Source organism: Phoxinus phoxinus, assembly GCF_949152265.1.
Source record: "Phoxinus phoxinus genome assembly, chromosome: 20".
Taxonomy (NCBI): Eukaryota; Metazoa; Chordata; class Actinopteri; order Cypriniformes; family Leuciscidae; genus Phoxinus; species Phoxinus phoxinus.
In genome coordinates, this window is record NC_136895.1 from 7,278,850 (window position 1) to 7,293,177 (window position 14,328).

Genomic DNA, 14,328 nt, shown 5'->3' on the forward strand with positions numbered 1-14,328 from the left:
CTACATCAAAATATAATATAATATATTAATATAATATAATATAATGTATTAATATAATATAACATAATTTAATATAGCCTAATATAATACAATAGTCAACATTTGAAGTGGAACAAAACCTTTCATCAAAGTTATACATGAATTTTGAACAATACCTGCTTGTCTTATACAATTTTGATTAACTTTTTTGATCCACTTCAAATGTTGACTATAATAATTGCCTGTGGTTCGATGAATTTCTAGAGAATAATACACACCTGGGGTGGTTATGTGGTCACGACGCGAAGCAGTTACACCTGGGGTGTGCATTATTTTCTAATAATTCAATGAATCACAGTGTAATGTCCCGCTTATACTATGGTTACTTACAGCACCTCAAAACATCAAAACATTGATCGGGTGTATTTCAAGACATGTCAGATTTTGTCCTTTAAACGCACTTGTGTGTGAGATTGCCGTAGTGTTTCTGTACAATGTGACATTACCATCTTCTGGCCTGGCATGAATATACAGTGTTTAGTTGATCCGTGTGAACGGGATCGTTTTGTCTCTTTACGCGAAAATCGCAAACGAATAACTTTTCTATTTTTAAAACAGTTGACGGGTAAAAGTACCCTGAGGACTACACAACACTTGAGGACTTTGTATATGCGTTTCGGCTGTTAATGGACTTTATGCACAGCTGCACCACTTGCTGAACTTTAGCCAGCTCCTTTGTTTCCTGTCTGCCATTATTGGACAAACTGATTAATCCAGGTGTGCCTGATTATTGTTGTTGGTCAGGCACACTTGGATTAATCAGTTTGTCCAATAATGGCAGACAGGAAACAAAGGAGCTGGCTAAAGTTCAGGAAATAGTGCAGCTGTGCATAAAGTCCTGAAAAAGCAAACATTTGATAACGGGTTTCAAAGTGCAAGTTTTTGAAAACGATATTATCATCGCCATATAAACTTCAAAAACATGAATTTGCGAAAACGGTGATGTCACAGTGTACTACGTGTTCAGTCTCTATATAGACCTTATGTAGCCCCGCCCCTTTTCAGCGCTGCGCTCGTTGTCTTTTGACTTCCGGTCTGTAAAGGTTTTGGCTGGACCTTCAACATTTGTTCGTCTCCAAAGGTATTCAGATGATGAATCTAACAATTAATGATATAAAATTTGGTATTTTTCGCAATGATCACAATGATTTTGGCATTAACAATGTAATTTTGTTAAGTAAACATTTAATTCATAAATGTCGTTTTTTCAAGACAATTCCTAACATTACTCATTGGAGGAATGAGTTGAAACTTTTTTATAACTCTTTATTATTGATTAATAACAAGAATGCAGAGAAACTGGCTTCTTTTATAATCAATCTTATTGAATAATTGCCCTTTTGTTTTATTTTATTTTGAATATGTAAATGCCATTTTTGTCATTTATAACATGCTCCATGTTCTTCTGTTCTTTTATGTATTTATTTTCTAAGATATGCTCTGTGGGTCTGTAGTAAGATTTTACATTGTACCTGTTTTGTTTGTATTTGCTTCGTTAATAATAATAATAAAAAATAAAACAAATAATAATAAAAAAAACTTCCGGTCTGTATTTTCACTGCGATCTTGTGTATTTATGAACTGCTCGTTTTAAAATCTTCCCGGTCTACTGACATTTGTTAAGACATCAGCTTCAAACATTACAATCCTCATGATAACTTTCGTTAACTTTACATTGAGTAAATCCACTTTAAAAGCTAGTTACTATGGAGACAGAATAGAATCATTAATAATTCACGCAGAAAACCTGATTTACACATGCGTAGACAATTTCACATGCATGAAACCTAATTCACGTACACACAAAAAAAATTCACGTGCGTGGAAAAAATGTTTCCCCACAAAAAACAATTCACATGCGCAAAATAAATGTATATATTCATAAAATACATTTCACAAATGCAAAACACAATTCGTAGATATACAACTGTGTGCAAAAACCTTTGAGTGTTTAAAATGTACGAGTTTATCCCTGAATGTGGACGTGCAATCGTCAATCACGTGTGAATCGCCTCGGATGTGTGTGTGTGTGTTTTTGAGACTTTCCTGGCAGAGCTCTTGATCCACGCAGGTCAGTCGTACTCTTTAGCCAATCAGATGCGAGCTTACCATTCAACCAATCATATATGGAATCCCCTGAGAGTGCATTCGAGGAGCACGGTTCTGCGCACCATTTGCGCAATACGGATTAATTAGAACGGAAATGAAGCTTTCAATCCAGCGAAGAACGGGTACGAGTTTAGTTTATTTAATAAAAGTCTGAGTATACACGGTTTATCGTTTACTCCAGGGGTGCCCAATCCTGCTCCTGGCGATCGACTGTCCTGCACAGTTCATCTGCAACCCTAATCAAACACACCTGAAGCAACCAATTAAGGTCTTCAGAGCACGTCAGGATCACTTGAAAATTAAAGGCAGGTGTGTTTGATTAGGGTTGGAGATGAACTGTGCAGGACAGTAGTGGTGGGCAGATCGAGGCTCCGTGAAGCAATGAAACAGTTGAACCAAATGGTCCATATTGTGTCGAGGCTTCGAATCAATCCGACACCTGTCTCCACGGTGACACCTAGTGGTCACTTGCAGGTGTTGATCCTGAAACAACCTTGACGAGCCATTAAAATTTTATTTTTATTATTGTATTTTTCTAATATGTGACTTGTAACCTATAAAAAATCCTCTGACAAGGGACACTTGTTGCTGGCATGCAAAGACATTTTTAGCAAGGACATACAAATGAGGAAAGATTACTGCTCTCTCTTTCCAGTAAGTTAGTGGATCATGAGTTCTGGGCATCTATCTATCCAAATCTATCTATCTTTGTATCTATCTATATGAATCTATCTATGTATCTAGATATGTATCTATAATCTATCTATGTACCTAGATATGCATCTATAATATCTATGTATTTATATATGTAGGCTATCTATAAACTATCTATAGCCTATATGTATCTATCTATTAATCTAGCTATCTATATTTATATCTATCTATTGATGTGTCACTATGTAGGCTATACTCTGTCTGTCTCTAGCCTATCAGTCAATGTGTTGTGTAAATTTAAATGTAAGCCTAGCCTATAGCTAACTAATCAAATCGCACTATGTCACTATATCACCAAAAAATCCGCTATCTCAAAATCAAACTGTAAACGATAAACCGTGTATACTCAGACTTTTATTAAATAAACTAAACTCGTACCCGTTCTTCGCTGGTTTGAAAGCTTCATTTCCGTTCTAATTAATCCGTATTGCGCAAATGGTGCGCAGAACCGTGCTCCTCGAATGCACTCTCAGGGGATTCCATATATGATTGGTTGAATGGTAAGCTCGCATCTGATTGGCTCAAGAGTACGACTGACCCGCGTGGGTCAAGAGCTCTGCCAGGAAAGTCTCAAAAACACACACACACACATCCGAGGCGATTCACACGTGATTGACGATTGCACGTCCACATTCAGGGATACACTCGTACATTTTAAACACTCAAAGGTTTTTGCACACAGTTGTATATCTACGATTTGTGTTTTGCATTTGTGAAATGTATTTTATGAATATATACATTTATTTTGCGCATGTGAATTGGTTTTTGTGGGGAAACATTTTTTCCACGCACGTGAATTTTTTTTGTGTGTACGTGAATTAGGTTTCATGCATGTGAAATTGTCTACGCATGTGTAAATCAGGTTTTCTGCGTGAATTATTAATGATTCTATTCTGTCTCCATAAGTTACTCCTGGACAGCGATCCAATTGAAATACACAGAGCGACCGCAAAACGGAAGTTCAAAGACAATTAAGATGGCGGCGCCATTGTTTCTCTGGCGCATAACGGTCTATAATGGGCGCTTTGTGTTTATAGTCGCCAACTACTGACGTGGCTTGAATAAAAACGGGATCGTTTTGACAACGTTGTCATCTGTACAAAGAAAAACACTTTTACGTTTTTAGTACATCGTTGAACCCTAAAATTTATTTGCCGCGTTTTTTGAACGCCGTATGCACGTGACGCGGCAAAACGCGTGAGATGCGTTGTGTGAGCCGCCTCTTCTTCTTGTTCTGTACTTTACATTTATCATGTAAAACAATGTGTGTGTGTGTGTGTGTGTGTTTGTGTGTGTGTGAGATACTCATCTTTAAAAAGTTACCAATTCATGTCAGTTAATATATATATTAACGTATTTTTAGTGAATGGTTGGCTTGTAAAGGTAGGTGTGTGTGTGTGTGTGTGTGTGTGTGCTGCACAAGAATATTAGAAAACATTTAAAATGGTCTAGTTCTCAATGGAACAGTAATTTATTTCTGACAGAAAACTAAACGTTTCAAAACAGCACATTACAAGGGTATTCTTAAGATATTCTCAAAGGCTCAGTGATCAAGTACAATACATTTTGCTTGTATACTACATTTCCTTCAACAAAAAAAGAAAACCAAGCAAACCTAACAAAACAAAAACAAAAAAAAAGTCAGACCAATGTACATTGAGTGTACAATATTTCTGTTTGGCTCAAACTGGGCAACAAAAATAAACCAGATCGCTGCATCAATAGTGCAAGAGGCACAAAAGACATTATAAACAAAAGGACATTATGCCTTATATGTAAATGACTTTAAATGATATCTGTGAACTGCAAACACTTTTGCGGCTTTTATTTATGATGATGATGATGATGACTTATTCTTTGAACGAATAGTAATCAGTGTAAACTACACCTGGGAATATAAATCGTAATTTATTTTGTACATTTTCTGCAATGTAATAAACATTTGTCTGTATATCAAGTTGTACAACACCATGCAAATGAACACAGATGGCTCAAATTGTTTGTTTTTTTTGCGCGTTGCAGGGACTTTTCACTTTCCAAGAGACCAAACATCGTTCACAGACTGCTTAAGTTATTGTAATGAGGAAAACAAAAAAGAAAAGCATGAGGTAAGAAAATGGTCTGATAGATCGTGTGCAGAACATGCTAATCAGCAACAAAGGATCGTTTTGACGTGACAAAGTTAAAAAATAAAAATTGCGAGCGAGAAAATGTGCGAAGCAAAACGAATGTACACAGCTTTTCTTCTTTGGTTACAAATATGATCAAATTCACAGCTTCTTCCCCCCCAATCCCAATCCCAATCCCAGATTTGAAAATAAAGAACGTTTCAGAATTGAAAACCGGAATTTAAGTACTCAGGGAAAGTATATAATAAAATCCAACAGAAAAAATACTTGATAACTGATGCTCACCTGTACAACTGGCTATACTTATAATACTTTACAATCTATACACATGTACATTCAAAACCCCCGAAACCAATTCGCCAGTACAGGACTTGTGTGCATCAGCGACGTTGTTGAATCACCTTTAGTGTTGGAACTGTGCCATGGGGACGTTATTGCCTAAAACTTATTATCTTACATTTCAGAAACCCAAAGAAAGTTTCTATATATATATATGTATGTGTATATATATATATATAATAGACCTCTGTTACATTGTTCAATTTACATTATGAAAATAGCAGCCCTCTAATAAATATATGCAAACAGTAAAACTAAACAGACGAAAGGACTTAGTCATGCACGCCGGCTCTGGAAAACACACCAATCTCCCGAGCTTCTCCATGCTAGTTACCCTCCGATCCCATTGTTAGCTTCCAGCTAAATCTCCACTTTTCCTTTCTACCGAACTCTTTCCCCAATCGCCCGCACCAAACGGCAATCTTAAGAGCCAAACCAAAATTAGCTTCTCCCAAAATGATTGTCTAATACTGGGAAAGCCAAGCAGCGAGGATACTCGGAGCAAGGCTCTCCGCAAGTGGCAAACGAAAATCTCCTTTGCAGGTTTTTTGTGTTTTTTTTTTTATGCAAGTCTCCAGAGCCCCGCGCTGCAGGTCTTCACGCCGTGGACACGTTGGGTTGTGGGGGCAAGGCCACGAGATCGCCTCCTTCCTGCAGGACTGCGTTGGCTGGCGTCTGTTGGGGAGAAGTGCTTCCGGGGATGTTGTTCTGGGAGGTGAGCTGAGTCAACTGCTCCGTGTTGGCCAGGGACTTTAATACTGCGTTCTCCCTCTCCAGAAGCGAGTTCCTCTCGAAGAGCTCCTTGATCTGCTCCTTCAGGACCTCCACTTCCTCGCGCACCGCGTACATTAGATGGCTCTTCACGAGGTCCTGGAGAGAGAAGAGCAGGACCGGGGTTAGTCGGATGCGAGCGCTTAGAAATGTGCTTTTTGTATTCAAAATGGCTTCTTATGGATTTGATAAGCTTTTATGACATTCACCCAGATATTAAAATGATCCCGTGATTTACTCACCCTCAAGCCATCCTAGGTGTGTATCTGACTTTCTTTCAGCCCAACACTATCAGAGTTATATTAAAAAAAAATATTGGCTCTACCAAGCTTTATACTGGGAGTTTTTGAAGCCCAAAAAAAGGCTTAAATATGTTATAAAGTTGTAAATATGGATATTTTTCTTACACAAACGCATGGTCGTGCGTCAGAAGGCCTTTATTAACCCCCTGGAGTCGTATGGATAACTTTTACGATGGATGGATTGGCTTTTTTGGGCTTTAAAAAAAAAATATGACTCACTCCCATTATAAAGCTTGGAAGAGGCAGGATATTTTTTAATATAACTGATTATGTTCGGCTGAAAGAAGAAATGGCTTGAGTAAATTTAGATAATTTTTATTTTTGGGTGAACTAACCCTTTAACTGCTTCAAAAATGTCATGTGGTGTAACAAAGTAAAAAAAAAAAAAAAAAAAAAAGTATCGATTACATGAATTCATTCTAAACATCATTACATTTCGGGGAGTTGCATCATCACATGACCTTACAACCTGAACTAACCTTGCCTTGCCATAAAAACGTCAAATTATCTGAGATTTATTGAACTTGACAGTCATGAAGGTCTTCATGGGTCATAAATCATCATTTCCTGACAAGTTTTCTCTGTATGTCGGTCACACCACATAACTTTGCTTTTCTTCACAACATTTTTTTTAAATATCAATAAGCATTTTCGGTCAAGTATTTTTTAAATGCATTTTTTTTAAAGTTTGACCTTGACATTTCTTGCCTTTATGCCTCAGGTAAAATAACACAAATATATATTTTTGAAAGAAAGACCTCAAATACTCACCATAGCTTGCTCTATTTTGTTATCTATGGCCACAACACTGGCACCAGAGGCACTGCAGGGACAAAAACAAAGAGGACGCTTTAGAGAAAGAAGAAACCAGTTTGCATTGGTGATCTCATAACCTCAAGTCCTGCCGGGCACGTTAGATCATATCAGTTTAATCACACTTCACACGAACCACCAACTAATCACGTGCATTAACTCAGAACTGTAAATCCAGATGACATTTCCTTGTTGCTCTTATCAGCACATATCCTATAAAACCATACATTCAGCGCTACAAGATAAAGATCAGGCATGCACATGCACACACACACACACACACACACACACACACACACACACACACACACACACACACACACACACACACACACACACACACACACACACACACACACACACACACACACACACACACACACACACCTGTCACCGCTATATTCCATTACCCATTAAGAAACACATTCAGAATTTGTGCATACAAAACAGTTATGAAGGTGTGATACTAATATATATATATATATATAATTCTTGCACCATGCAATAGTATCACACCTTCATAACTATTTTGTATATATATATATATATATTTAAAAAAAAGCTAAATTCTCAGTGTTCCTGATGTTTACAGTACATTTAAGTCCCCCTGTGGTGAAAATCGTTTTTAAAATGTACATATGGTGTTTTTAATATGCTTTAAGACAAACCATGTGCAATTTCATAAGTCAACACCATTGCTGAGTATCAAACACACACTTTATACGGCTGAATTAAACCAGTATCTCCACTTGAGTGGAGGCTGTTTAATTTGCATAGTACTGGTTACTCTTGAAGCAAGGGTTACATTCACACTATTTCAAGGCATTAATATTTTTTTTTCCACATTGAAATGTCATTTTGGTGATCAAAGATTAAATTATTGACAAACTTATTGACTACAGAGGGACTTTAATTTAACTGCTGTTGTCTGATTTACCATATTCTGGCTCCATATTTATAAATACGTAACATCACACGTTTATGTTGGCAAAACCATTATTAACCAATATAATAGATAGAGTGATTAATAATAATAATAATAATAATTCACGCTTCAATGTTGTTAGTTGCGGTTCACAGACACGTGCTCTTGCTTACACTTCATCAATGGAGACGCGCGTCACATCCATAGATATACATGCCTTTATTATATGATATCTTATTATATGACATCGACATAATATCGTGTCATGAGCATTACGTCAAAACTGTCCAACTTCATCAAACAAATTTCGAGTTGTTTTTATTTTTTGCGATGCGCTCCGTCCATCTGGACTTGCAATGCAATGAGATCTAGCGTACATGCAACCTCATCAAGGCTTTAATATATAAACAAGTGATCAATAAATATACTAGTCTTTAGCAGCACGTGCATACGGGTTTTAGCACAACCGGCACTTCTCATATACAAGGGTTTGATGTATTCATGAATGCAACTAAAGTTAGTTCGCGCGCTCCCGAGACACTGCGTACGTGACATTCGTGATAAACCCAACATGTACGAATCTAACATAATAATCATATCAGATACACCTCTCTCACAATTATGTTCTTTACATAGACACACAGCTCTTAAAAATAAGTGTATCTTCCGATTCAGCACCAGCACTTCAAGCGACAAAGCAAATAACTCAAAGCCTACCTATGGAAAACATTGCGCGATTTAATAATTCCGTTATGAAAATCATAACATTTACCTGCTGCATCGTGCCCTGTATGACATTAGTCTGGCGGAGTATGTAGGAGAGGATCCGGGGGAGTACGGCAGACAATAGCTCATTTTGCAGCGCATGTTGGTGAGCAGTTTAGTCTCAAGATGCTGAAGTGTGTGTGTGAGTGTGTTAGTGAAGGCGCTCTTCAGGATATAAGGGATCTGTGGTCTCGAGGGGGCGTGGTTTCGGAGAGGGGCGGAGTTACACGTCTTCAGCCACGCGCTTCGGTGTTTTTGGAAGGCTGGCGCGCATGCGCAGAAGCGTTGCTTCAGATTTGCCTGTACTCGGTCTCCTCTATCCTGCTTTCCTTCCGCGCGATTGTTTTATTAAACGAGATGTATATTGCACAGAAGCCATACAGATGACACTTCATTGCGTTTTAAGTAAACACATTTAAACACATCTTACAGTAGAAACATCAAGATTTAGGGCGGAAAAAAGAAAAATATTTTATTTTCAATATATAGCCTATGCTTGAATATGTTTACAAAGGAAAAGGAGATCTGTAATTACTATTTAAACAGATGGTTAACATCCACAAACCTGAAATACATTTCAATTTGGTTAAAGGTGAATAAACGGCATTCCTTGAATCTTGAACAGAAAATAAACAAGACACACAAAAAAGTAATTTTTCCTGGGATTCGGTGCCTTTTGTGTCCCCGGTAAAGATGATGATCTTACGGCCTTAAAATGTTGAACAATATCAATGTTAAAGCCGTCTTAGTCATACATAACACCATCTGAACTCTAAGCATATTGAAGTCGATTAAAAACATGAGACATTTTACAGCATTTACCACACATGAGCATTTTTCCTCTGTCCACCCTGTTATTTTTGACTAGTTTCTCTATACATTAAAGTAAAAAAAAATTATCATAAAGCTGTCATCACTTCTTTGGAGGGAAATCAACTTGGGCGAGCGAGTGAGATGCTCGATATTTTTTAACAGTCTATTTCTACCAAATGTGATGTGGTCAACCTTAGTGCGTCCACCCTGTTAAGGGAAATATGAAAAAAAGTTAGCAGAAAAATCATACTTTTAATATAAAAATATGTAATAATATTTAATAAACCTATGTTAGCTTGTTTTTGCTCATTGGCTGATTTTAGGTCAGAATATCCACCCTGTTAAATCTGATGAGCTAACTGAGTGAACATGTTTAAAGTTGAAGTATTTAAAGTTAATTTGTCAATGTTTTACATATTGTTTCTAGTTCAGTTCAAAATAAAGTAAAATTGTAACTGGTTGTGCATAAGCGATAAGAAATCATCCCTTTTTTTTTACCACTTGTCCACCCCGTTAAGCCTTTTTTTTTTTTTTTTTTACAATTTCATAAAATCAGCACCAAAAAAAATAATAAAAAAAACGAATAATTCAGTGACAATGAAAATTTACAAGAGTATCAATATTTGTATTACTTAAAGTAAACAAAAAATGCCTTTTAATTTTTAATTTGTATCTTTTTTTTAACAGGGTGGACATTTTTGTTTAATAAATGGTTAAATGCATGTACCCGAGCTTGACCAGAATATTTTTTTATCACCTTACAAGCTACACAATTTATTATTTTATCCTACATTTTGTGATGGCCAAAAGGCACCGAATACCAGGAATGACTCAAAAAGAACATGGAATATATAAAAATTCCGTTTATCAATGGAATGTTGTTCAATAGAATGTATCTGTACAGTGCATTCAAACCACGAGAAGTCACCAGTCTCCAATTGGCTTCTGTGCACTCAGTGCTCCTACAAACAAGCTGAAGACCTTTCTGGTACACGACGTGCTTTCTAGGCCTTATCCTGGTGTCAACAGCAACCGCACCTGATCAGGGAACTGGACCGCAGGCACGTCCACCACACGTGTGCATGCAAACCCAAACATGTCGCCACACAATGAAGGCGTTTCCCAAAGTGCATCGAGTGCCTTTAACTTTCACAATCTGTGCAACTAAACCCAAAACGTTCCTTCAGGCAGCAAACTATCCGAAATTAAAATGTGCTGTCAAGTACGTCTTAGGCCCCATCCACACTACTGCGTTTTCGTTTAGAAACGGAGACCTTTTGCTACGTTTGCACCTCGCGTCCAGACTACAACGGCAAAAACGAAGACCTAAGACGGAAAAGTTTAGAAACGCTCCGACCCCGTTTCGCGTTTTGAATCTCCGGAGGGCGTTTTAGTGAAGACGGTCAAAACAGAGGACTTTTAAACGGAGGAGCTCGGCTCTATGATTGGGTGTCATCAGTCATGGCGTATCCTTCCCTGATTCGTCAGACACCCATCACATGACCCGTCCCCGGAAGAAAACATACAGCCTGGACTACGTAACGTTAGTGACTGCAACATGGATAACGGATTACAAGCGTTACTGACGTTGATGTCTTTGCTAGCAGCTGTTGTGCAAATAAATAATGCTTTTTACAACGCTATAACCGCCTACATGCGCCTGTGTACACCGGCACGCCCAGTGTTGGTGAGTGATCACGTGATCCGCGCTTTCAGTCGTTTTAATGTGGACGGAGATCGTATTCGTTTTAATTCTCCGTTTCTAAACTAAAACGCAGTAGTGTGGATGAGGCCTTCGTCTACAAGAATCCTCCGCTAAATGGCCGATGGTGATTAGAACCATTCGTGTGTAAATCCTAATTTCATGAATGCATTCGCATATAAAAGCGGGGACATCACGTCTGCTCTTAAATCAGAAAGCTGCAATTAACCCTAAACGATCCCGTCGTCTCCAGTGGCCTCTGCGTCTTTGACCCCCTGCTTGCTGCCAAGAAGACTGGCTGCGTATGAATACTGCATGTTAGTTATATATATATATATATACACACACACTGACTATATAAACCTTTCTAAATGTGGAGTTGTTTACCCAAATACGACCTTTTGGAAAGACTGTCCGGATTGTACACAATTCTGGGGACGCCGTTTCCACAAGATCCAGAGGTCTACTTTCTAGGAAACTAATCAAATATAACAATCATGACCCAATCTCACTGAATTTGCACTAGTTGTTGCCAGAACATGCAGTGGCTTAACTTGGAAGTCCGATTTGAATCTTTCAAAAACTAAGTGGATATCAAGATTTAAAGAAGTAAAAAAAGTATGTCATGAATTAACTGAAAAATACATATGTTAAAATATTGAACGCCTCTGATGATTATGTGCATTCACAACCTCTGGCACTTGATTAACAGACGCAAGTTTTTGCTTTTTTCTCGTTTTAAATCATTATTAATTCACTTTTTTGCTGAATTCGTTAGTATGAATGAGCATAAAATAGCTGCAAGTCGTGTGATCATGTAGTTCTGGCAACATCAGTTAACATGATGACAACATCTCGTTGGCTCACTCTTTACACCGCATGGTTTATGAGGATGATGTAGTAGATGATATCTACGTGTTACATCGTGACTAACAAAAGAAACCTGAATTCCAGTCTGTTCCAGCTAACTTCCTCCAGTATAAACAACACTGGGGAAATTCAGTTCTGGAGAAAAGACCATTAGTAATTAAAACACAAACATGGAAATATGTGCAGAGGAACACGTACTAAAAATTCTTCCGAACTCTCAGGGAATTCATATTAAAAATATAAATATTTCCATCTCAAGTCTAAACTTGTTTTTTTTAAATTGTTTCCTCATGATGAAGTTGGTTGGTGTTTTAATGCTACTTTATTAACTTTATTGCCAATTTGCATGGCGATTAACAAGTTGAAATAGTACCGAAGAGCAATTTAAAAATGTATATTAAAAATATGAAAAGTTTGCTTTGGACTATAATGGATTCAGGGTTGACGCTGTTCCTTGAAAGTGTTTGCTAAATAATATTTTCTAAGAGAACTTGGTTACACTTTATTTTAAGGTGTCATCGTTACAGTGTAATTATACATTTAAGTACCGAGTAATATTAACTAACAACATGTGCTCACTGTAGGGTTAGGTTGAGGCATTATGCATAATTTACTGTGATTACTATGGAAAGTACATGTAAAATATGTAACAAGGACACTGTAAAATAAAGTGTAACCGAGAACTTAAACCAACACAATTTAAAAGTATATGTTTAAGAGATACGGCTCCTCACGATGGGTTACAATAGTTAGGATAAAAATAAAAGTTGCCAGTTTCTATGATTAAGTCGGTGTTCAATTATTTTGTCATCAATTACTCCATATTTACACATTCATCTAAACGGGGGAAAATTTTCCATATTTTGGGGTAAAATTGGGGTAATTTTGTTGCTCAAGAGTTAACACAACACAAGGAAGCTTGATTTCAATCTTTGAATTAAATGTAAAGAGTAGCAACAATAAATACAATAGAATAAAGATACAACTGAGTAGGTCTAACACTAGTATTCAGAAATACTACTGAATAAAGCAATCAAATATAAAATAACACTGGACAGTCTTTTAGTCTTGTATAAATTAAATGCATAGGCTATTAATCCTGATTCCTTACAATTAAAGCTATCTTTTTATCAACATTAATGACACATATTAGGCTGCTGTCACTTTAAGAGCTAGTGCACGGACCCACTATACGTTCTTCATCAGCTGCTTATGTTTATTTAAGACATTGGCCTAACCGACTGTGTTTACAGAGATACTCGCCAAGAATCGTAATTTTGACAAAGGTGCGTTCACACTACAAGCGACACGATATCATTCATTTCAATGGGGAGCGGGCGATTTCCGGCGATATCGATCGTTGGCGACCGGATGGGGCGTGTCCGGCGACGCGACAAAGTTGAGATCGGTTTAACTTTATGCAAATGAAGAGCGACTTTTGGGAGAGACAACCAATAGGTTAACCGACTGTGTTTACAGGGATACTCACCAAGAATCGTAATTTTGACATAAGTGTGTTTTTGACCGTTAAAGCGCTATAATACGTAAAAAAAAAAGACAAATTAGCTTTTTCAAATGCACGTTATAAGCGACTCAAACTCGCAGTGCTTTCTGAGATGGAGCAGCATTTACTGATCACAGAGCCGCTCTTCACTAACACGCTCTCACGCGGTGCATATATTCATTTAATTTAAAATAATAAAAAAAGTTTTCGGTTTTGATTTTGGTTTAATCGTGCAGCCGTAGTGTGGACAGTGTCGGGATGTTTGCTAACAGTATATAATCGCTGCAAAGGTATTTCCAACTTTTTATCCCTAAACGAAGAACGAATAAGACCTCCGCTGCGAGTACATCAGGGCTTTTAAACATCACCGTTTCAGCCAGTTAGTTTGGCCCTCCAAAAATATTTTTGCTGCCAAAATTTCCATCCATCGCTACGAGAAACTTTTAACTTGAAAACTTGCATTTCAGAATGGCATGTGGTGCGTGAGATGCTGCAAACAAAAAAGCAGCATGAAGCAAGTGCAACAGTCAAGC

At 37.4% G+C, this 14,328-nt stretch overlaps 1 protein-coding gene across 2 annotated transcripts in view; it reads right to left on the reverse strand.

Moving 5' to 3' along the window:
- Positions 1–4,749: 4,749 nt before the first annotated feature.
- Positions 4,750–14,328, reverse strand: part of tsc22d2 (TSC22 domain family 2) — a 45,380-nt gene continuing 35,801 nt past the window's right edge. For both annotated transcript variants that reach the window (XM_079592100.1, XM_079592099.1), the window contains 2 exons: positions 7,175–7,226; positions 4,750–6,200 (listed from right to left, as the gene is read on the reverse strand). In XM_079592100.1, coding sequence (XP_079448226.1) covers positions 5,928–6,200; positions 7,175–7,226 — 325 coding nt within the window. In that variant the 3' untranslated portion in view covers positions 4,750–5,927. The remainder of the gene's footprint in view (positions 6,201–7,174; positions 7,227–14,328) is intronic.